This window comes from Limanda limanda, chromosome 3 (genome assembly GCF_963576545.1).
Source record: "Limanda limanda chromosome 3, fLimLim1.1, whole genome shotgun sequence".
NCBI classification, from domain to species: Eukaryota; Metazoa; Chordata; class Actinopteri; order Pleuronectiformes; family Pleuronectidae; genus Limanda; species Limanda limanda.
In genome coordinates, this window is record NC_083638.1 from 24,285,694 (window position 1) to 24,309,976 (window position 24,283).

Genomic DNA, 24,283 nt, shown 5'->3' on the forward strand with positions numbered 1-24,283 from the left:
GATGAAGAATACTCCAAGAGACAAGAACAAGAGATTTGTTAAGATTAGTGTCACGGCTCTACCACATTTCTCTTGGTGGAAAGCCTGGTGGGAGGTGGTGCTGTACTGTATAACAGATGTTGCAGTGTATTACTGATTATAAGCGAAGGAGAGAAAGGTTTAGAAAACGTTTTTTAAACAAATCCATGCACTTATTTGCTAAAATACAGGAAATTCTGTTTTGTACAGTGCTTTCAGTGTCAGTGTAGTTTCTTTGTTCAGGTTTTATTCTTACCGTGTTATTTAACTTTTGAGTGTTTTTTCCCTCCTGTCGTTTTGTTGCTTAGTTTGATTCGACGTAAAGTTCAGCATCCAATCCTGAAATTCAAATTTAGTTTGCCATGTATGTATTTTTGTAAAAGACAATCTTCAAAGAAAAACTGTTGATATCTGTCACATCTCAAAACTCTGAACCAACTCCTCTGGGTTTGTGTTTCACTCACTGGAGAACGTTACAAGTGGTTCTCCCCTCTGTGGCCTTTAGAAGTCAGTTTGTTTTAGTGTGGTCAGACGGAGGCATCCACCTGCCGCACTGACGGAGGAAGGGATGGAGGAGGAAGTGTGTGGGGGGGGGGTGTGAGAGGGGCACAGCGGGCCTGCTGCTCTCGGGGCTGAAGAGCCTGGGAGCGCCAGCCTCCAAAACAGAGACAGCTCTGTTTCCAGCGAGACAAGAATCCGAAGTGGACGTGACTGTGCCCTGTGCGTTTCCAGTCTCAGGAGCTTCAGAGAGAGACGTGCCGACCAGTCAGTCCCTCACACGGCCAGAAACAACAGCCCCAAACCAGCAGCCGCCACCTTTGAAACAGAGGCGGTTGGTGGAGATTCCGCAGTGTGTTGACACTTTGCAGCACTGAAAGGAAGTCAGTGTTCAGCAGCTTTTAACTGGACTGAGACTCAGCTGGGTCCGGCTGTCGGGCCGACAGGTAAACGCTCGTGGCAGCACTGGCATACGTGTCCTACGCCTTTCTCTTTTTTTCTTTCATGATTTGCCTCCAAACCAGACAGAGGAGGCCACCGACCAGAGAGGAACAGCTTCAATCCACACTGAGGTTTAATGACATCTCAGAGGCTGATGTGATTCAACCAAACTGCTTCTGTTCACCACTCACACCTTGTGTCTGAACACTGACGGATCTGGAGGCTGTTGATCGATGGTGTTGAGTCGGTGAGAGAGAGGCAACAGGAAGAGGCCGGGGGATTCCTGCAGGAATGATGTTACAGCTGAGGAACTAGAAAGCCTCTATCACAAACCAGGCACAGTGGGCAGCTGACCTTTGACCCCAAACTCCCAGACTCACTGCACATCAGTTTGTTTGTTTTTTGGTTATCTTATTACTTCAATATCAGTTAGAAATCCAGTAAAGGTAAACCAGTTAGTTTCTGATGCTCTGGATTCTGCCACTTGTAACTGGGGAGCGCTCACCATCCTTAATGGGAACGTTGAGGCATCGGGGCCCGACGGCTGATTTGAACCTCAGAAAAGTTCATCAGGTCATGTTTGAAAAAGGACAATTAGTAAAAGGAGGATATTGGTATTAAACCAGTTATGATGCATTATAGTTAAACAGGGTTTATGTGTCGAAGATGGTGGCAAGGTTGAGGTTAAATGGAGCCAGAGCTGAGCGTCATCTCTCCAAGCACAAAACACCTCCTCATATGATTTAAATATTTGTTTCCCCGGTGACGCCCTCCTCCAGTGACAGAGACAGCAGATGACGTAATGCTCGTTCTTCCTGTGTCAGCGAGGCCTGATCGAGGCTCGGAGCATAACAAAGGTCTTCTTGGTTTTGAAAGGTGAACCTGATACCCTGCAGCACACCTTCAGGCAGAGCAACCGTTGCTAATTCACTAAACTGAACCACATTCACCCTCCTCGTGTAGCAGGTACAAGAAGCGGAGGTGGTGGGGGGGCTAAGGCCTGTCAGCAGGGCACATCACCCCGGAGTCGTCCAAATCACAGTTTTTTTCTCTCCGCTCCAAAATCCCAGGCGCATGCATTAATCGGGAGTAAAGAGCACATGTCTCTAAAGGGAGAGGGTCTCCTTGCCTTGGGTTGGACGCAGGGCGAGTCGTGAGGCCGTCTGCTGTGTTCCGGTGTTCTGAGAAAAGGACAGTGCACACAGCTGCGCTCGAGGGGTAAATGCAAAACAAACATGCCTCACACATGCTTCCCCCTCAGCTGTCATGGCTCTGCTTTCAAAGTCCCCCCCCCCCCCCCCCTTATCACCCACCTCAACACACTCTCACACACACACACACACATCGCACTGTCTCTCCTTTTGCTCACTTCCACCACGTCCAAGGGGCCAAAAAGCTGCAGCCCCCCCCCCATCCCAGGGTCCGAGGTACAGCCAACCCAGGAAGGCTTTTTAATTAACACAGCCATGTGGAGGATGTGCGCTGCAGGATTGTGTGTCAGGACAGACACGGCCGTCCGTCTCCTGCTCGGTTTACTGTGGACTGTGTGCTGGCTCAGGTTTTACACAATAGATTAGACACCCACCGCTTTCACTCTATTCTGTGTATTTCAGTTTGTTTTATTCTATTGTTAATCTCCAATCAGGTCATCCTCCACCAAGACCCTGAACTATCTTTACATCAAGGCTTCCTTTTCCTGAATGAATCCGTCTCTGTGCCACTTTGCTCATTTTCTAATACTACTGAAGTCAGACAGTCAGTACGGGAGTAAATAGATAAATATGATGTGTGCGGTTGTGTGCATTTCTGTGCATGCTCAATGAAGTGTTGGATATAACTCTTGGATATATTACTAATTAGATGTTTTATTTTGTGAGACAATTTATCAAGCAGTCAAGCGCTATCACTTTGTTTCCGTTGATTTGGTGGTACATGGTAAAGTTTTGTTTTCAAAAGGTTGCGTTTGAACTTTTTCTCATGACATGTAATTCTTGTGAGTTTCAACTTTTTTAAGTGTTTGTGGCTTCAAGCTGACTTTTGAAAATGGGTGTAAGAATGTACTCATGCTTGTGTTATATTTTGTGTGTGATTAAAGTACAATAAGTTATTGCACTTCTATTCGGAATCATTATTTGTCCTTTGATCTGAAAGTGGAACATAGTGGATGAGGTTAAAGCAGCAGAAGACACAGCAGCCGATGGGAATCTTCAGCCGACAAACTGTTACCACAACGTACAGAAGAAAATCAAGAGTATCGACCCATCAGCCTTTAGAGCTCCATCAAGTCGTCTCCACTTTCAAGAAAAGCCTTTCAAACCACCATCTTAACTCACTGCTCGGCCACAACTCGTGAAAAGTCTTGTCCGCCGGTATTAGAAAAACACCCAATTTGCAGCGCCCCACTCTGCCAGAATAGTGTCTCATCCCTGCAGTCGCATTGTGAAATCCCCGTGCGTTTCAGGCCCTTTGAAGGGACACGAGTGCTGAAATGAGATCGCCGAACCCACAAGAGTATCACACTAATTGAAGCTGACAAAAATACAAACTGCGCCCTTTTGAACTGCTGACATTGAACAGGGAGGATTAGGACGCGTATATTAACAACAGGTGACGGCTGCGGGGGAACAGCGGACCGGCCGTGGCACGGAGGGTCGGGACTCTGGGCGCTTCACGGATTGGGAGTCAAGAGAGAAATGAAAAAAGGAATACAAAAAAAATGTCCGATTTCACCTTCTTCCCACCTCAATTACACATGTGGAATAAAATAATAATATAGTAGACATAGAGGGGTCTTTATTTATCAAAGTTATATATACACTTGGATACATAAACTCAGTCAAAAAAATTTAAAACAATTTTGGTGACCTCATGAAAATAATAAAAAAGGAAAACAAAAGGCCATGTGAACATTTTAAGAGACTTAAATGTTACAGCCTGAACACTGGAGCTGGGACAACTAGAGAGGAAAACATCAAAAAATATAAAGACGCACACCAGGTAAAATAATAATTAAAAAACAGACAAACAAAATAAAAACACCAAAGCACTGCATCAACAGTTTATACATATCTGGTTTGAGAAATGTGGATGTGGTAGTTGTCTATTATTCTCATTACAGTAAGTCGTCAAATGAACGCGAGACAATAAAACTACTTCTACTCGTGTGTTGTACTCGTAAACACACAACTCATGAAATGACTTAGTGGAGGCTTCAGTCGCTCCACTGCGTTTCTTGTATTTATATAAATATGAGGAAAGGTTTGCTCAGGCGGTATAAAATAATTCAAGATGACCCAGTAGCTCAGCATCATTTAAAAAAAAAAAGTTCTCCAAGAGATTCATGGTGTTAACTTTGTCAGTCCAACCTTATCATGTCAAACAGAAACAATAAGTGTACATCATCCGTTAGCCACCATTCTGTGTGTTAGCACATTTACAAGACTAATAGCTAAAGCCAACATATAGATATGTGATTCAATCATTTACAATATACAATGTATATTAGAGATTTGTTGGTTTTTCTTTTATACAGTAAAGCTAAACGAATCTGGTCTTTGTCAATGTTTGAGAAGAAGCAAAAAAAAGAAAGAAGCATAAACATATATATATATTACTAGTAGCAGTTTCTGTAGCATGAAATGTAGTGCTGTTGTGTAATGTTACTTTAAAGGTCAATAGACAAATTACTCTCATCACACTTCTCAACAAACCCAGACTTTAGTGTCCTCTGTCATTTCAGATATTAAATTCCTCTCCTTCACCGTTCTGCATTTTAGGTTTTCATGTAATTAAAGTAATTAAACTGAGAGGAGAGAAGAACATGCACCGCTTCACTCTGAGTATTGATGTCTTGATATCAACAGATGACGATGGTGACGGTGATCTCAGAGTGTTGAGGCAGTGACCAGGTCAAAGCATCTGTTAGTGGCTAGTCAGAGGCTGCCGATGTTGGGGAAGCTCTTGAGCTTCTCTGGGAAGTCGTCTTTGTAGAGCACTGGGTCAGCGCGGTGCTCCACCACCTTCAGAGGCATCGTTCCAAACACGGAGGCAAACTTGTTGATGCACTCGGATCTAAGGATTAAAAAACAATTGGTTATTTCAATAGTAAGTAAAAACTCGTATTCATGTGGCAGCTTCTGAATTAAAATGCTTTCGATGATGTGCATGGATTAGGTCTCTAGCTTTTAATTATTAAGGAATCCTTATTTATTGCTGGCAATTATCTTGTGCTATTACTTTTTTAACAAATCGCACAAAAACTTAATGATATTTTACTGATAGTAGGTTCTAAAAAATAACATTACTTTAGTTTCACGCATATTTTGTGTCACTGCTCAAAGATTGTTATTATCTGATTATGCACTGGAGTCAAAGAAGTAAAAGAACAAAACCTTTTATTTACAGTGAGACACTGATTTTACTGTGATTTTTTTGTAATTAAAAATAAAAATAAAGGGTTGCTGCGTTTTAATTTATGCATATTTTAATAAAACTAACAATTAAATTATTTATAGAAAATATTACCCAAAAATAAGGATTAATACAAATATTTTACGATTTAAATTCTGAATATAATATACCAATATAAAGTGGTAGTTGTACCACAAGCACACAACAAGGCTTTAGTTAAAGGCAAAAGAAGAAGAACAAGCTATTTCCAGTTGCATTTTGTTCACACACTGACACTCAACTCTATTCCTGTGGGTGACACTCATTCCCCAACCCCACGCTTCAACCTGAACCATCACAAATATCTGCCTCACCATAAAACCAAGTCATAATTTTCAGAAAGAAGTCTCTATGAATGTGGACCTCCATTTTGTCTCCACGGTGACACAAGTCCTCATGGATTTTTCTAAAAGACAATGTGAGCACTGTACCTCTCCACCATGTGCGTCTGGTCCAGGGACAGTCCATCAATGGCAGTGCACTCAGGACACTTGAACTTTTTCCTGGGTGTCACCTGAACAGGAGCAGAACAAGGTCACTCATTTAAACTGTTTGTGAAAATTCAGCAGCCCAGACAGAAGCAAATAAAACATCACGTCTGATTAAAATAATCTGTGATGTTTTACAAGAACCTTTGCTGAGCATTGTGCAGTAAAATATGTCTACATTTTCATCAGTGAGTAAAATGATATAAGGCTGGAGGTGGAGAGAAAGACATGCTATATGGTTCTCCTCTGTCTCTCCTCCATCACATGTGCAACCTGACACATTCCTGCACCCAAACAATCTACACCTCTTGAATGTGCGTCTGTGTGGAGGAGAAAATAAAGTGAGAGACACCGAGAGGAGGAGGACAGATCGGGAGGGCTGGTGTGTTTTCTGAAGGAACCTGTTTGAGATATGGAGGGAGGTGGGAGCCCGGGTGCAGGCGGTGATTTTGATGGCAGGGTGTGCATGAGCCCCGGTGAGCTTAGGAAAACACGCTCGGAGGGGGGGTGCCCGTGAGTGACACCAAGATAAGGGAGGTTAAGGCCGGGCTTTAGCTCAGGCCCCTGCACCTGGGTACACTGATGGGGAGGGGGGGAGGCAGTGAAGTCGAAGGGTGCGAGCTGATCAGACCCAGAGATGGTGTTCCGCTGAGTCAGCCTCCCCCCCCATGCAAGCTTAAAGCACAGCGGCCGGTCAGAGCTATGAATGTACCTTTATGGGGGCTTTGCCTGTGATGTTCGCCACCAGGAAGTTCATGGCAATATCTTCGCAGTTCATGTGAGCGTCCACCCAGTTCTTGATGTCTCCTGGCATCTTGTATGTGTACAAATAGTTGAAGTACTGAAATCGAAACAGATTAAAAACAAGAGAGGATGAGGAGAGGTCATATGAATATATCCTGCAGGCTTGTCATGTACAATAATGCAGACTCTGTTTGATGAGTATGGAGTATGGAGGAGGAACCGCTGAGCAGGAGTTTACTTTGAACTTAAATGAGTGTGGGAGCTTTTAAGTAGAAGTCAGATAACCTTGCTCTTCCTGTGACACTCGGCTCGTCCATCACTTTAATCTTCGAGCTTGGTATCCAACGTTTACTCCAAATGGTCTCTAGGATATTCTCTAATCCTTTGTACAAGTGATTCTGTGTAAATTACTACTAATCCATAGATTTAACATCTATGAGGATATAAGGGAAACTTGTGTCAGTGAGCAGAGCTAGAGCAGCCACAGTGACTTTAGTTTCAGTCCCGAGTTACCTTGTGATAGAAGGCCGCTCCAGTTAGAACCATGGAAACCTCATTGGTCCACTCCGACTCGTACTTCCACTTTCCCATTTCATGGTCCCAGAGGTGCAGCCGGCCCGGGTAACCCACCAGCCGGTCTGGGAACTCCCTCCACACCTGGGAGCAGATGAGAAGATGGACTGTCACTTTCAGATGAAAACTGATGGTGAGAACTAATGTTTTACATTAAAAGAAGCTTTTTTTTGTTGGTATTTAAAAGTGAACCAAACATTTAAACTTAAATTGCACAATATTTCTTGTGTCAGAGAAAAAAAATCCCAACTGAGATTCAAAGATTTGGGGGGGGGGGTAAAAGTAGCTTTGTGATTGAATGAATATCTGGGCTGGCTCGACACCAGCAGCGAGTCTGACCCTTCTACTGTCATCTAGTGAGACAGACAGCTTCTCTATCCTGCCTGTAATTCCATGTAATTATCCTTAAACTGAGCACAATTTTATTAAACGGCTTCTAAATGGATTCAGGTGAGTGTGCTGTCTAAGTGGGTCCAGGCAGGTATGTGGGCATGGAAAGCATCAGCTCTCGACCTGTCATCATTCCTCACACATCAAACACACACCCATCCGGGAGGCAGTCACATCTCAAACTAGCGCAGAGTGTGACCGTAATCTCCCCGAACGACTTTAAACTCTGGGATCAACTTGAAATGGTTGCCTGTGATACCTGCCAAAGATGAGGGAAATAAGGGAACAGTTAAGGGTTTGAACAGTTTTTTTTTTTTTTCCTCACCTCGTAGCCAAACTGCAGCTCATCAGATGTCAGCATTATGATGTCATCGTCGATAGCCAGCACAGCTTCTGTCTCGATCTCGTCGTAGGGGAAGAAGCGGTTACTCAGCTTGTTCTCTTTGGTTCGCACGACTTTGAGAGGAACGCCGATCTTTGGCCAAAGAGACTCTGTCAGGGGACAAATCCTACGGTCACATTTCTACTTTTATGCAGAACGATACAGAGCTTCAATACTTCACTTGATTAATTAGTAAATATTCAAGCAAAATGTTGAACATTGATGAACACGCAGTTTTTTTCTCACACAACAAAGCATGAGAAAGGAGGACGGTAAAAGCTTTTAACGGACGATGTGGCAGGACTTCTCTGGCCAGCGAGAGGGACACAAAGACTCTGCACATAATCTATAATGAAGCAACGGTGCAAAACTCTAGGTTTGAGATCTTACATTTTATTATGAGAGATTGTTTTTGGCTCATTATGAATCTGACTATGATTACATGGACAGCAACATGATGATATCAACCTGCCCCAGACAAGTGACTGAATAAACAGCATTTTCTGATTACCCAAACCTGGATAAAGTCATACTGGTAATAAGAAATAATCAAATTAAGACGTGGAGTATAACGATCTTAGTCACAGTATGTAGACATGTTATTACAACAATAATAATAACAATACCTTTTATTTATACAATACTTTAGAAAAAAAACAGAGAAAGGAAAGTAAACTAACTCAAAATATAAAACACATCTTTATCACAGCTTAAAATATAAAATACAAAGTGTGTCTTAATCACATTGTAACGTCCTATTGGAGTTATTGCAGCACTGTGCAATATTGACATGTAAACCAGTTACCAGCCCCTTGATGTCATAACCAAGCCCTTGACGTTATAACAGGAATATTAATAGAATATTCTATTCTGTAATCAAAATCATGTGTTATTCAGAATAAGGGAAATAGTCTGAATATTGTCGTCTATGAAAATTAAGTCAGTGTGGCAGGACAAATTAGATCATTACATAAATTAGAAGGGGCCGCAACCGTCGTGGTTATTAATGGGAAACACTGGACATCAATTTGGCTCTGGGTATATCTTGGGTATTTTCCTATTTTTTGACATATCATTAGTCAATCAGTCACATAATTGATCTTGAATATCTTCACATAAATTAATTGAAAACACTATTTAGTTGCTGCCCTTCATACATAAGTACAGTACATAGAGTAACCGAGTTATAAATGTGGCCACTCTCAGTGTCTGAAGATGGGCGAGGAATTATGATGTCATTTACCACTGACAGAGATATTTGAAGAGTGTCCTGGCAGTGGAAAACTATGCTCCGGGAGTTTAACTTCACTCACTGACTCGTATCGCTATGCTAACCTCAAGCACGTGCAAATCTAACCACACTACAATTCTTCATGAAGCAGATCAACAAAGTGTCTTTTCAGGGGAGCGTTTCAAAGATCTTGGGTAGGATCCATGGCACGGACCATGGCACAGACGGATCACACAGAATGTGTCCGACTCATTAACGGGGTAACTGGGGCCTGGCAGCCTATGAGAAGAGCTCCAGGTTCTTCTAACCACGTCTGAAGTCTCCTGTCAAAAGCTATTGTCAGGAAAACTGCTATGTTAAAAAACCCAGAGTTTCTTCTTTCACTTAGTCCATGTTGCTGTCAACCCTTCTTTTATTTCCGAGGCTGGAAAGAGACAGTAGGAGTGAAGCGATTATGTGTCATTATCTGAATTTTAAAACCGTAGCCCCACCATGACACGAGTCAAAATGCACACACTTGCTAATTCCTCTGTGACTTCTTAACCTGTATTCAAGAAAATTATATTTTCTGAAGAATAAGCTGTGGCCTTTAGGATAAGTCTTCTGCATTTATTGCAGCTGTGTGGCAGTTTATCTCGGCTGCTGTTTAAGAGATTAAGACTGAAAACAGGTCATGGCAATTTGATAAACCAGAGGTCATTTAATTCTGTAGCAAAACATGGTGTTGTGACAAAAAGAAAAAGGTCAACATCTTGTAAAATACACACACTGAGTCTATGAGCACATCGGATCAAGGCTATATACTGTGACAGGGGAAGAAACCTGCCTTCATATTGGACTAACCCGTCAATGGCCACTTGTTAATTCTAATGGGTCACAAAGCTTAAGCCAGGCGCCACAGATGCCTGTAATGAAAAGGCAACTCAGAGCTGTAAGTCACTTCAAAGTCACCTCACTACTTCAGGACATTAGTCAACTCTTACAGCAGCAGGGTCACTTTACTTCCTGGTCAGGAGCCATCCTTGTCTGAGTTAAAGTATGAGGCACGATAAGCTGTTGTATACTTAACTGCCATATTAGGGCAAATAATTACAGTGCAAGATGCAATAAATAACGACTTCTATGAGTTTACAATGACACATCTCTGATTGGCTTCAACCAAAGAAGTCTAAAACCAGAAACTAGTAGTAATGAAAGGAAAAACAGGGATAGATGGGCAGCTATAAAAATACAGGTTACACACAGTACTGCTGGGATCAGGACTGGGATCTGACAATACGTCTGCCTGTGCCTGTACAGATAAAGTCTGAACAAAAATGAGCAGCTGTGACTCAGGAGGTAGAATAAGTTGATTCCCTGCTCCTCCATTTTGAATTCTAAAGCAAGATACTGAGCCCAAAATTGCCCTTTATGGTTGTGGCAACTGTGAATGGGTTGTGGATCATAGAAAAGATCACTCTCTTACTACTGATTGCTATATTATGACCCAGCTATGTCTTGAGTGATCCAATCACTAGTTGACAGCTCAGTTCACACCTGACATTAGAAAACCACTCCACATGTTAAATGACCACTTGGGATCAGATCTCACTTCCCTGCTCATGTATGAAAATACACACACATATTTTCTGCCTGAAAAGACACAATAAGGTAGTTTTTAGTCAGTCAATAAATGTGTTGTGTGCAGCTCTACACTGACAGCATTTTACTGTAAAAATATTTAAATAAAAGCCCTCACCAAAGGATGGATTTATTGTTTAACGCAATTAACTTGCAACTGTCACTTATTGATCTAGTTTCATGAACTTTCCTGTTTTCAATGAGGATCCGTCGTACTCACCCTCAGGAGGACTCTTGTTCTGGTTATTCCAAACCACCAGCAGCTTTGCCAAGCTAGGTACCTTGGAGATTTCAGTGATGACCCGGAACAGACTCTCAACACGATCGTAGGTCAGCACCACAGCTGTGAACCCCGGTGCCCTTGGTGGGATCAGTGGCAGGAACAGAGGACTGTTCACACTGGACCACTTCTACACAAGGAAGAAAGAAAAAGAAAAAACGCAAACTGTTTACGCAACAAACGCCTTTTTCTTTTCTAGAGTAGAGCTAGCGTCAGTAGTTTTGTTTCTACTGTATCAGTCCTGTATGTCATGTTTTCCAAAGACCTATAATGATGTTTCACTGGAAAGTGAGTTCACATGCAGTCATAACTACATGATGGTTTTTATTAAGGAGCAAGAATCATTCAATATGTCTCTCAAGGAGTAAGAGAGGCAGAGCAGAGAACGTCAAAAACTTTCTGCAAAAACGCCAAAGAAAACCCAACAGAAGCAGCAGGACAAGAGAACAAAAAGACTGAGTGGGAGTCTGCACACAAGACAGGTTGGCTGCGCTCATCTATCTACTGCTGTTGTGAAGGTGAACCTCCTCTGGGATGTGGGTGAAATAGGAAGGGGGGAGAGGAGTGGAGTTTGTCAGATTGTGAATAGTGGCCGTCTATCATGAGTGTGGAACTTGGCTTCTCTTTCACTGCTTCCCCATTAAAACGGCCTGTAAATCCTTGGAGCAGCTCTGACTCCGGCTTAGATCAAGCGACGCTGTTAAATGAAGGAAGCCACAGGACAGTTTTCTAATGCTTCGTGTGCTGGATACTAAACTTTAAATGTTAAAGTCAGTTGGAATAAAGGGACACCCAAAGAGACAACTTTGAGTCTTATTGTAAGAATATTGCAACAATAACTTTTTTTTACCAAGGTTTTTTTTCTCGACTTCAAAAACGAAAAGAGAAAAAAACAACTCATGTATTTCATTTACAAGCATGTGCTTCCCTAAGAGCATATAAAGGAGCATCAGGCTTCACGTGATAGACTTCAAACACGACAGAAAGGTTCAATCAGTCTGAGAGAAGCAAAGAGAGCATATCTAACACAGTAAATCTGTGGGCTTCTTGAAGTCCATATAAACCCTGCTTCTCCTCTGGTCCCAGGAGGCCACACAGTGATTATGAGTCTCCTTCCCCAGCATCAACACAAATGTGTCAACAGACACACAGACACCGTCTTTTGCACAACATCAGTCAATCCTCCACAAATAAAAATCCACTTTACTGGCAAGTGGAAACTTCCTTGTGGCTGTTCTCACATTGTTATTCAAGCGGAGGGGGGACATAATTAAACTCACACATAGAAGCAGCACAGATGCATTAAAACAGAATAAAACAGGCAGAGGCCACTTAAACCATTTGTCAAACAGTGTGAATGAGATGAAAAGAAAACCACAGCTCAGTATGTCACCAGCAGATCTGAGGGAGTTACGTGTTTATACTTTTATTTGTTTTTTTGAACTGGTTGAGGGGTTCATTAATCTAAGACACTCGAACAAAGGTAAAATGACAAGATAAAGTGATCAATTGCATCATATCTTTTTCTCAGTTTTAATAATGTAGGCAGATGTAGAAGCACAGTCGTGCCAGATTAAATGTAATCTTTCAATTTATGGCTGAATGATACAATAGTTGCAACATAAAGAACCATACCGTGACCTTTTTAGACTTTTGGCATCGACTTGGTGCTGAAGTATCAGTTCTCGTGACATCCCAATTTTAAGCGATCTTGATTAAACTCCTTGATAACATTTTGCTCCATTTCCTGAACATGCACATCAGGTTTTGTTCAAATTAGATGAAGAGGGGACTTCTCTCAGCTTCATCAAGCCTGAAACCTGCTTGCTGCTGCTCACAGCTTTGACTTTAGGTGATTGAACTGCTTTCTGCAAAATCAGCAAAACACTTGAGCAGGAGAAAAGTGTTCAAATTAAATGACATCTAAAGATTGTAAAATAACTTTTAAACAACATAGTGACTAAATCACGTTTTCATATGCCCAGGCGCCAATCATCATAAAATGTTATGAAACTGTGGCAAATGTGAAAGTCTGAACTCCTCAATTCGAACACGTTTGCCCTCCACCAACAAATCCCTCACAAAAGCAGCCTGTCCCTTGTTCTGAAACCCCCTCTGAAGGCACCAGCAATCCCAGGAAATGTGCTTTCAATTACCAGCCTAAAGAACTACAGGAGGAGAGGGGGAACATGTCTGCCTGATTTATTTAGTGCTCTGTGCAAGTTCTTCTCACCATCCATTCACCGAGGCCATTGAGAAAACACTTCATCTCGCATCTCAGGGAGGAATGGCCAAAGGTATGTAGCCTGACATAATTAACCTCCTCTTGGTCTGGACAGACCTTAAGACCCGAGTGATACTGATCGATTGGACTGGGCGTTGGACAAAACCTTTGACATAAGTGGGTTATGTCATAAGTGTAGCTGCTGATTAACAAGCTACCTGCTCAGAGGAAAACAGACATGGTCAAGAGTGAGCAGCTGCTTGACGGACAACCTCTCAGTCCTGAATGACTGTACAGATCTGAGCAGAGCGAAAATGGAGAACTTCTGCAAACACCCTTCAGAGCGCTGCTTGTTTGAGACCGCCACCTTTCTAATGCCAGCATTTCAGTGCATCTGCTTATACTAAGATACTTGTAGACATACGTTGCACATATGCAAAACACTATTATACATCATCATATTTTGCCTCTACTCCATATATGCTGAGCACAGAGGAGAATGGAGATCAGACCCATCTGATTAACAACCCCTGAGAGATGGTCGCACAGCCAAGCTGTCTGCAGCCACAACCTCCCACAACCACAGGGATGCTCCACACACACCATTCTTCACATCCAGCCTACTCTCTATGAACACAATGACTCAGACATGCAGGAACTTATTTTTCACCACAGCAGAGGCATCCTCCTGGTGCAGAAGTGCTGACACAAACTGGCTCAGAGCTCGCTGGGTGTATACCAAACTATGAAGTGCTGCATGTGTGGCGCTCCAGAAAGCAGGAAGGCCTCTACTGTCACTCCGCCACAGAGGCTTCGATTTCGGAAGCTTATGTGGCCCTGTGAACATCTGTATGGTCAAAGCTCCGTTGTGGAGGGGTGTTGTTCATATGTCTGCAATAAAAACCAATCTAGGAATACAACTGACTGGTTCAGCACAGTTGAGCACAGACTGTATAGAAGATATATAGCCGTCTGTTGAAAGGGCTTACATAAATAAAATATTCTTCTGAGAGACAAAGCAGGAAGCATGACACAGTTATAATAAGATATTCTGAACCAATGCTAAAAACCTAAAATAGAAATATATTGTAGACAGTGACCTACCACCACAGGTGGATTGTTCCACTGCTCATAAGTACGTGCAGCATACGGGTAGATACGGTCATTGATGATCTGGAGGGTTGTCAAGCCAATAGCCTTCATGGAGCTGAAGTAGGCCTGCCAGAACCAGCGGGCCTGTGGACAAAGGGAAAACAAGAATGGAAAAATAAGAGCAAATACAGAACATTTGTACAGCACATTTACAAAAACATGTATTAACTAAACATAAGCTTTCTATTCATCTTTAAGAGAGGGTCACTTTGCAGTTGCAATATAGATGTGGAAATCTTGTGAATGAATTAAAAAAAAAACATTCATGTATGTGGCGCACCTTCTCCCGCTATCTAAATATGAATCTTAGGTATTTTGGATACGAATGGGGCCATTTGGAGCCAAGATAGCATTTCATGAACATGTTATTGCTTATATAACATTTCTTGTCCTGTTATTCCCACTTTTCTCATTTGTTGGCTGTCACATGGCAGAAGATAACACCAGTGTGAAATCATAACTGTAAAATCCAGGTTTCCCTCCCTTGTCCACGTCATTGAAGAGCGTTTTGCAGCCCTCTCCTGCCTCATGCTCTTCAACATCTCCTGTGAAACTCTTCTGACTGGGTCTGTTTTATTTCAACAGTCTTCTGATGTGAAAAGCAGACCTAAATGATAAGTGAACTCTTGACCCACATCTTAATGTTATCACACAGACTGCTGGAATACTCATCTCCAACTGTTCTGTCAGCCAAGACAACGAGCATGAGAACAGATTCCTGTGGATTAGATCGTCTCACGGCGGAAATATAGAGAGGCGGGAAGGTTAAGAGGCATCAACGGAACCGAAGAAAAACCGAAGATTCTACATATAGGGTCCATGAACTCTCTTATGACAGTTTAATATATTAAAAGGTACAATGAACTGATCAATTTAGAGTAGTGTGACTGAACTCAATACACATGTCAAGCCTCCTTCTCCCTGCAGGCCCCCCTCACCATCAAGAAACTTCAAGGGACAGTTGAGAGGCGAAAAAACCCTATGAGAGTTAATGAAGCTTTAAACAACACTGACTCCTGCCAGGAGGCACCACGCTACCCTGACCCGACCCCGCCCCACCCCACCAGCTCCTCAATGGCCCACAGTTCCACGGCAGAGGATTTGAAGATTTGAGAGTTTGTTGATGGAGTTGGGAGCTGTACTTGTATCTGGTCTTGTTATTTAAATGCACCAAATATGTATTATTAGCTAATGTGTGTGCTCTTTGTTTAACAAAGACCGTCCTTCGAGGCACGTGAACAACATGTGACAATTTTTCCAATGTCTGTGAATGTGATGAGGCATTGGCGCTGTACAACAACACAGAAACAGAGCGGATGAGGAGAAACTCCAAAAAGACTTTCTAATCTCAAGGGGGAATCCCAACGGCCCATAAATCAGCCAGTGATGAAAGTTTCTTTTCCGTCTGGGGGGAGGCAGAAAGCAAACTGTGCTGGCCTGAGGGCCCGTCACAGCTCCCTCCGCCTGCTCCCAACGCCTGGAGGAATTTTTATGAGTGGCAAAGAAGAGACAGCATTGCAAAAGAGGAAATTGTAACTACAGCCTTTCTTGCAAATATTGAGAAATAATAAAAACAATCACACGACTCAGGTCCAAAATATATTCCTCTGACAGTCAAACCTCCATTCAATTGAACGCTTGTTTAAAACAGAGTTATCTTCTTAATTCTTTGTGGTTTAGAGGAGTTCCCCAGCAGCTCTTTTGTTATTAGAAATAATTAACACAGGTCATTCCAGTTGTCTGCATCACTTTGTTTAACTCAGTGCAAAATGTCAAGTCCCTGACATAAGATTCAACCCGTAGACCATAGATGGCAGTCAGTGAGCTGTGGACAGAAACAGGCAATCATTAGTGTTTTCAACTAAATCAAAACCAGCAGTGAAACCAAGTCTGCTTCAATCATACGAGCTGCTCGCTGGGAATATTGTTTTGCACGAGATTTATTAGCACTTTGCTTCCGACTGTGATCAAAACATTTCCACACATGCCGGCACACACACACATATTTATATATAAATTACCTGATCTCCCAGGTGTAAATCAGTCTAAAATAAAGAGTAGCAGGCCTGACAACCACAGCTTTCGCAGCAGGTTACATGTGAGATTACAGTCTTTGTACTAGTGAGACCGACGGCTGGCTGGATTACAGACGCCCCCAATGGTTGATCTTAGTTTGTGAGGCCCTAAACTTTCTGCAGAGTAAGACAAAGGCTCACCATGGAACTGTATTTTGTTTTCTCCTGTTCAACCATTATACTTAAGGTTTCACTATAAATGTCCAGCCCTTATGTTATAGGCTGTGTTGAGTTTAAATAACTCAAGGATGTGCGGATTTGCTCTGAGAAATCAAATTTGAAACTCAAGATAGGCTAGATTAAGCAACAATAATTGTTACACTGTTGACAGACCAGAAAGCAACTGACACCTGACATCATCCTGACTGATGGTTTAGTTCCGTATGAGGGAGCACATAAAAAGAAGACTGAAGAAAAAACACACAGCATGTAAGGGAGGGAGCAGACAGACTTCTATAAATCAGCAGTAGCCAGCGTACTGTTCTGCACGGTGAGGAGCTGCAGAGGCTTCACAGACTGTTCACAAGTATGAGAAGCTACAACCAGGCTTGGAGGACATGGATCAACAGTCTAAAACAAAAAGCTTGTTGTCAAGTCGAAGCTGAAGTCAACAGCAGAACAGAGGATGAAAAGTCAATTGAAGTCAATCTTAAAATCAAAGAACTCCCTCTTACCATCTTATGTATTCTAATTCAATAAGTCAATTTATTTGATTATGCTAATCTAATAAAGGTTTGTAATGCAAGTGACCTATTTTGAGGGTATGACCCAAACAAGGCTCATGGGAGTCACAAACATGAGTTCAGTGGTCTCACTTAAGCACTGTTGACATTTCACAGCTGCTTAGTATGTAGCCTTTCAGAAAGTGTCTTAAATGGATGCTATTACATAATCTTAAATTTGAAAATGAGCTTTGCTGTCTGAAACAAGTCTACTGATGGAGGCTGAGCAGTAACCTATCCAAATATGAGCTTATTTTTCAGTTATCTATGTATCTGAAAAAGTAAATCTATATAATCTATTCAGTTCTTAATTTGAGAACCAAATCATCGAAAGGTTAAATATTTCCTAATTAAAAGGAGCAGCTTTTTATTTAATTAATATCACCTCTGTCCTTTGGCTATTAAACAAATAATTTAAATTGAAAAACGTGAATCTATACTTAAAAGCTCAAATAAAATGAAGTTATTAAAAAATTCAGAGTTATTTCCTTTGAGGTAAGTTTGCATTGCCTGTAAGGCACAAAAGTCACAGAACATGAGAACAAAGACACACACACTGTGAAAAGAAAATCTGCTGAGCCATCTGCTGGTCAAACTAATGAAATACATCGGTTCAACCACGTCAAAAAGAGAAATCAATGTTTAGGTTTGCTATCCCATCTACTCTAACAAATCAGACTCTTTGTTGTAAATTCTTTCTCAGGAAGACTATAATTGAAAATCTTTTATAATAGAAAATGTAGAAAGAATCCAAGAGGAGAAAATGTGGGTGTGGAAAATCTCCAGCCAAAGTAGAAGAGAAATAAAATGAACTGTAAAGATAAAACAGTGTATCTTGGTAAAAAACAGTTTGCTATCGTGTCAAATCCAATCCAATGAAATTATCATTGGATAATTAATTTCTGTACATGCATTGCACTTGGGACTCCTGATGCATAGATCCTTTTCTCTGAAACTGCATCACATTAAAAATGGTCTCTTCAAAGTCTAAACAGGGATAGAACAAAGTTATGATCCATGTTCTGGTAAACAGGTAAAGATTTTTATTTATTATGGAAAGAGGAAAGAAGACACACAGTTCACTAACCCTTTAATTTCTCCATGTGACTGACCTGAAACTTCATATTTTATCTCCCTTCATCCTTTTTAAATTCATCACCATTTGTTAAGATGCTTCTCCACTGAGAAAAACACAACTGTCTGTACTCAGGAACTTTGCCTTAAAACAAATGTCACAACCAAACAGCCACTACACACGAACCGTCTAACCTGGCAGAATTTGGAGTGTTCATCCGAATTCGGCTATATTTCTCAATTTTTATTAACGACTGTTAATAGTGCTTTGTTTAGCCTCTTTTCAGCTTTTAATGTGAACAAATTAAATACATTTTGCCTGCAAACTTGCTTACTTGCACAAAAAAGAGATCCATCACCATGAGTCCATGCAGCAATAAAATGACAAGCTGCTGCTCAGGTATTAGATATTTCCACCAGCATTTCCAGTTATAAACCAGGGCCAGTACACTTTGTCCACTTTCCTTCTGTGCATTCTCCTTAACATCGCTGCCAGTCTCTCTCGTGTGGAGTCCAAATCAAACCCATTGAGAACGCCACAAGGGCAATGGAAAAGTAGACTGCTCCTTCTCTTTATAATCCACTCGCCATGTTCTACCCTTGCACCTGCCTGATCACCTTCTTCCCTGATGCTCCTGACGGTCTCTGATTCTGCAGCCACACACCCCTGGCTGACCTCAGTATACACTGGCATCATGACTGGAGAGGTTAGCAGCAGAGCCTTTCCTCATGTTAAAACCCCAATGTAAAGGTGAGACATTAAAATATTATAGAACTGCTCAAGTTATTTTTCTATTTACAACAAGAAAGACAGGATTTCTTATATTTTTAAATAACGATAATAAAATATAAAAGTCTGTCGACAAAATATCACAGAAAGAAACCTTCCAACCTTCAATTATTATTTACAGTAAATTAAAATATTGACAAAAAAGAGATGCATAACTACAGCACACTGTATATGTTAACTGTATATAGTGAGTCACCATTAGTATCATCCAACTTATCAAATTGCAAACCATTCAGTCCATATGAGCAACATCAGGGCAGGCAGAGGACCACTGTGACCAGTGTATAACTAAATAACATCAGATCTGTGATAGCTGTGAGCTCTACACAGCGGGATACCCCCCACCCAACACCACCACCACCCGCCCCAAGAGCGAGCCATGTTTTTCAGCTTGTCTGGTGTAATCCAACCCGCAGCCCGTCTCTGAGCCCTGGGCCTAGAATGTCTGTTTGGCCAGTCTAATTGGTAAATGGACCAGAGTTGATACAAGAGAATGAAGAGCAGCTGAAATGGTGTACTTCTCTCCTAGCTGCTTTCACTTTTGTTTATTGTGGCTCAATGTAAATATCAAATGGGAAGGGAGTATCAGCCGTCTTGTGTGCATTATACTCAAGCAAATATCAACATGGCTGAGTCTTCTGAAAGCTTTTTGAAAATCTACACCGAGCAAGGATGGAAATTCAAACTGACAAAAAGCAAGATGGAATCCAAATTCCTGTCTGTCGCACAGTACACAACATTTATTTTGGCTGCCATAAACTTGTCTGGTTGGTTGAGGTACAAGCATCTTAGACACAACATGCAAGTTCTCCAACCACAGCGAGAGCACCTTGGACCACCATGTCAATCTGAGCTCTCCAACTGCAGCTAAATATGAGGCCCTTTGAATACATTTGGCTGAGAGATGTTTCCTTCAGTTAAAACCTTGTGACTGTTACCTGTCTCTGCATTTCTTCAACTTGTCTGTGAGGAATACTCTTGAGGATGGTGTACATCTCCGACAGCTTCTCCTCGGGAATAACCACAGATGCCCTGTGCAGAGAAAGAAACAGTGAATAAGTGAACAAAAATTGGCCGGCTGTCAAAACTACTTAACTTTAACTGTTCCAGGACTTATTCAGACCTTTTCCAGTCAAGTACTTCAGAGAATGGTAGGATGTAGGAGTCTGCGAGGATGACAGGGACACAGCCAGCCTGCAGCACGTCACTGAGGGCAGCCTGACCCAAACGGGCCCCCCGCAACACCACACAGAATGAAGACTCCTGTAGGAACACGGGAATAAAATGAGCCATTTGATTATGAATTGTACAGAGGAACTGTCGCTGGTAATGGAACATAAACTGGATTTGACATCAATATCCTAGTTAAGATTTAGTTCCAGGTTGGTAATTTCTATCTTAAATGTTTTCGATAGAGCTTTGTTTCCTACCTGTAGGATCTGTGGGTAGTCGTACGCCTGTCCCTTGTAGCAGCGTTTTCGTGCAGAGGCGGCACCCTGGGAGAGGTTGCTACATTTGTCCAGGAGGAGCAACGCTTCTCCATTTTCTTCCTTCAAGCGTTCCAGTTCAGCCCGGTACTCTCGGTGGATAGCAGTTTGAGAAGATAGAATAAAGTAGCGCCGTGGCCTGGGAGAATGAAGACGCACACAATTTATCTTTTGTTTATACCATGATGAAATAATCAAACTCCTTAATCCTTAATCAAACCTATCATAAAAAGATATTAACCACAATTATTTATATTTTTAACCACTATAACTATATCTTGCATGATGTCTGGAATAAATTGATTTGATCATGACAATAAAATATGAAGTCCACATGTGAGATGTGCTCACCCAGGCTGTCTCTCAGGCAGCTCGACATCTGCAGACAGTGGGCTGTAAACTGGGATGCTGACATCATAACCTTGTCTGTAGGTCCAGGTCGAGAACCCACCTCCAGCAAGCAGCGCTCTGAAACAAATGGACCTGATTGTAGTAATGCTTCAACACACCAGGGATTTCAACAGCGACGAGCTACAGGAACACACTTTGCAATACAAATACTTGAATTAGTTGTTTTGCTTCCCGTGAGCACTTTTGCCACCAACGATGCCGACATCAAATATGAACTGGCGACAAACGTGGCTCGGTGACCTGCTTCATTCATCACTGGTTTGTCCACTAGATGACAAAAGCTATTTTTGACTCGGTTCCATTCTCGGGCGAGGAGAAAATAAACTGGAAACACACTGTTAGTCCCACACCTGGTTCTGATGAGGCTCCATCACAAATGGACTCCAGCTGGATGAGCCCAGGAAATTCCTTACAGCTAAAGATAGTGTTCATTGTCTCAAGGCTGCATGCTCATAAACCAACGCTCTTTCACCCTCAATCATCAGCCTATAGAACATTTTGAGACACATGGGCTCTTTGCTGGTAAACACAACCACATTTGAAACGTATCCTCAAGGCCCCCAGGAAATATTGTATTTTAAATATCTCTTTCATCTTCCTCAGATAAATATTCTATACATTTGAACAGTGGCTGGAGGTATGCTAAATGCTTCTTAAGGCAGCATAATCCACGGTTGTATGAAAGTTTATCTGTCCTGTAAACAGAATATCAAAGTAGAAATAATAATAAAACTTGAATTCTACAGCACTTATCCAAACAAGGTTAAAAAGTGCTGTATAATTGTAGAAGTGTCCTATTATTGGTAATTTCAGATTTAATAAAGATAATTATCAGATAATAATGAACAATTCTTAAAATTCTAAGGTGACTTTTAAGCTGTATTTAAAACTACCTGTCTCTGGGCACATCCAGGGCAGTATTGTAGTCTGGGGGGCCTCCTGGTAACATGTTGAAAAGCAGGTGGTTCATTCCTTTGTCCCATCTACCAAAACACACAGAAGAATGAAAGGTTAATTAAACAGAACAATTAACAGAAAGTATATGATGGAAGTTTTTTCTAATCAGTTAATATTCAAAGTAAGTATTAATCAAAACATATTGAACATCCCCTGGTTAGTTGTTTTTCTTCATTGAACACTGCTTTTTAATGAAATCCCTTTAAAAAAAATACTTCTCCTACAAGGGACAACATTTTGGGCTCTTGTGAGAGGAAATGGTCAATATTTCTGATATTTAGGAAAAACAGAGTTAATCAACCCATTGTTTGATAGTTAAAAGATATTAGTAAGTTGCTATCCTACACAATAAACAATGAACAATGTTTAGGGAGTTAAAAAGCCACATTTTAATTTTTAAATGTAATCACGAATATGAGTCAAATTTGAGAAACAGGTTCATGAGGAGGAGGTGACAAAGCAGTGAAAGAGCATGATTAAAACTAACTAAGACTTAATTTATAGTGACTCTAACAAAACATGTACCTGGGTAGCATCGCCAGAGCCTGGGCAGTCTCTCGGATTCGCAGGGAATTCTGATTCAGCACATCAGTTGATGGGATGAAGAGACAGGCCCTGGTCACGTCATCAGTGTAGAAATCACTATCAGAGATGGCACTAAGCAGGTCATTGTATTCTCGTGACAGTCCAGTGTTGCTGATGGGAACCCCCAATTCATCCACAAACCGCTGCAGAGGGTAAATGTAGACCTACGAAGAAAACCACGTCCACAATGGTTTATAATTTGAAGCAAAAAAAACAACACCACGGAATATTGAAGGGAAACACTTAGAGAGGGTTGCTTTAAAATGCAGTTACCTTGATTCTATTCTTGGGGTTGTAGCCACACCTGTAGACATCGAAACAGGTGTGCATGCGACAGCTGAGGTCCCCCCTCTCCGGGATGGGACTGGAGGAAGGGAGGCGGACCAGAGGCGCGTCGTGGACGCTGCGTTTGTCCAGCGTCCAGTCGGCTGTGGATTCAATGGAGTGGGGCCAGAACTGAAACATCCCAGTGGCAATTAATCCGAGCAGCACCACAGAGAAGAGGGTGATGTAGTAGATGCGATGCTTGGTTTTCATCCGCGGGATCAGAGCTGGGCCCCGCGAGCTGTACTTCCCAGAGGCATACATGCCTGACACCTCTCTGTCCAACCAGCCACTGGAAAGACAAGCACCTGATCAGTCACAGTCACTGTTTACACTGGAGCTGCAACAATTAGAAAACTAAACAGCATCTAGTTTGATAACTGACTAATGTTTTTTCAGCAAAATTGTCTCTTTGTCTAGTTCTACCTCACAAATGTAGGAACACAATGTTTTTTCTTTCTGGTACAATATCATTCATTGATATCTTTAGTTTCCTAACTGTTGATGAACAACACAATATCTGAGGATTCTCAGACACAACAGGATTATTGATCAATCGAGAACATAATCGATGACGCAAAATAATCGTTTTTCATGTAGGCAGCAATAGTTTATGGGCTAATTAGTAGTTTACAATAGCCGAACATATTAAAACTCACACAATCTCCGTGTGTCACAATGATCCAGAGTAAGGTTACACACAGGTCCCACAACATCACACTATTTCTCTGTCAAGACTGCGGTGACATTTTTTAGATTGACACCCATTTATATATTTCATTACCATCAGCGATAAGCCCAGTCAGTTATACAGACAACATACATCTCAGTCACTGACACCAAGTCAGTGTCAACAAACCAAATACATTCACCGTGACGCGGTTATAAAACTCGACTGTCAAGATTGACTGTCGCAACAAAGATTAGAATGATTTCACTTGAATTAACCAGGAAGCTAACATGGCTAACGCAACCGTTAGCTGAGGCGGTTGTGTAAACATTCATGCTAGCTTAGTTCATTAGCTGTCGTTATCTACCGCTGTAAAATGAAAGGAAACGAGTCATTGTCTAACGTTACAGGAAAGTCGTCCCTCCCGAGAGGTTCAACGAGACGCGATATGAAAACAAGCGACGCTAAATAACACATTTTTAATACCAACCCAGCTTCAAGCTAACATTAGCATCCCAGGAAACAGCTCAGTGATTTACGGAAGTCATTCTTCTTTGTGTCCGTCCTGTGGGTGTCTCAGGAGAAGGACACTTTGCTTCCGTCTGGTGGCAGTGGAGGTGAACTACGCATGATTTACCACAGGCTGTGTTTAAATATAATATTATATACAATTATTCAATATTAAATATATAGTCTGC

At 41.7% G+C, this 24,283-nt stretch overlaps 1 protein-coding gene across 1 annotated transcript; it reads right to left on the reverse strand.

Moving 5' to 3' along the window:
* Positions 1–3,733: 3,733 nt before the first annotated feature.
* ext2 (exostosin glycosyltransferase 2) lies at positions 3,734–24,135 on the reverse strand. The gene is made up of 15 exons (XM_061067696.1): positions 24,076–24,135; positions 22,865–23,207; positions 22,532–22,755; positions 21,943–22,032; positions 20,990–21,106; positions 20,582–20,777; positions 20,275–20,414; positions 20,090–20,183; positions 14,443–14,574; positions 11,055–11,244; positions 7,927–8,093; positions 7,152–7,295; positions 6,607–6,735; positions 5,838–5,920; positions 3,734–5,028 (listed from the first exon to the last, which is right to left on the reverse strand). Exons 2-15 carry the CDS (start codon positions 23,177–23,179, stop codon positions 4,890–4,892), a joined length of 2,160 nt encoding a protein of 719 aa, XP_060923679.1. The 5' UTR covers positions 23,180–23,207; positions 24,076–24,135; the 3' UTR covers positions 3,734–4,889.
* Positions 24,136–24,283: the final 148 nt, after the last annotated feature.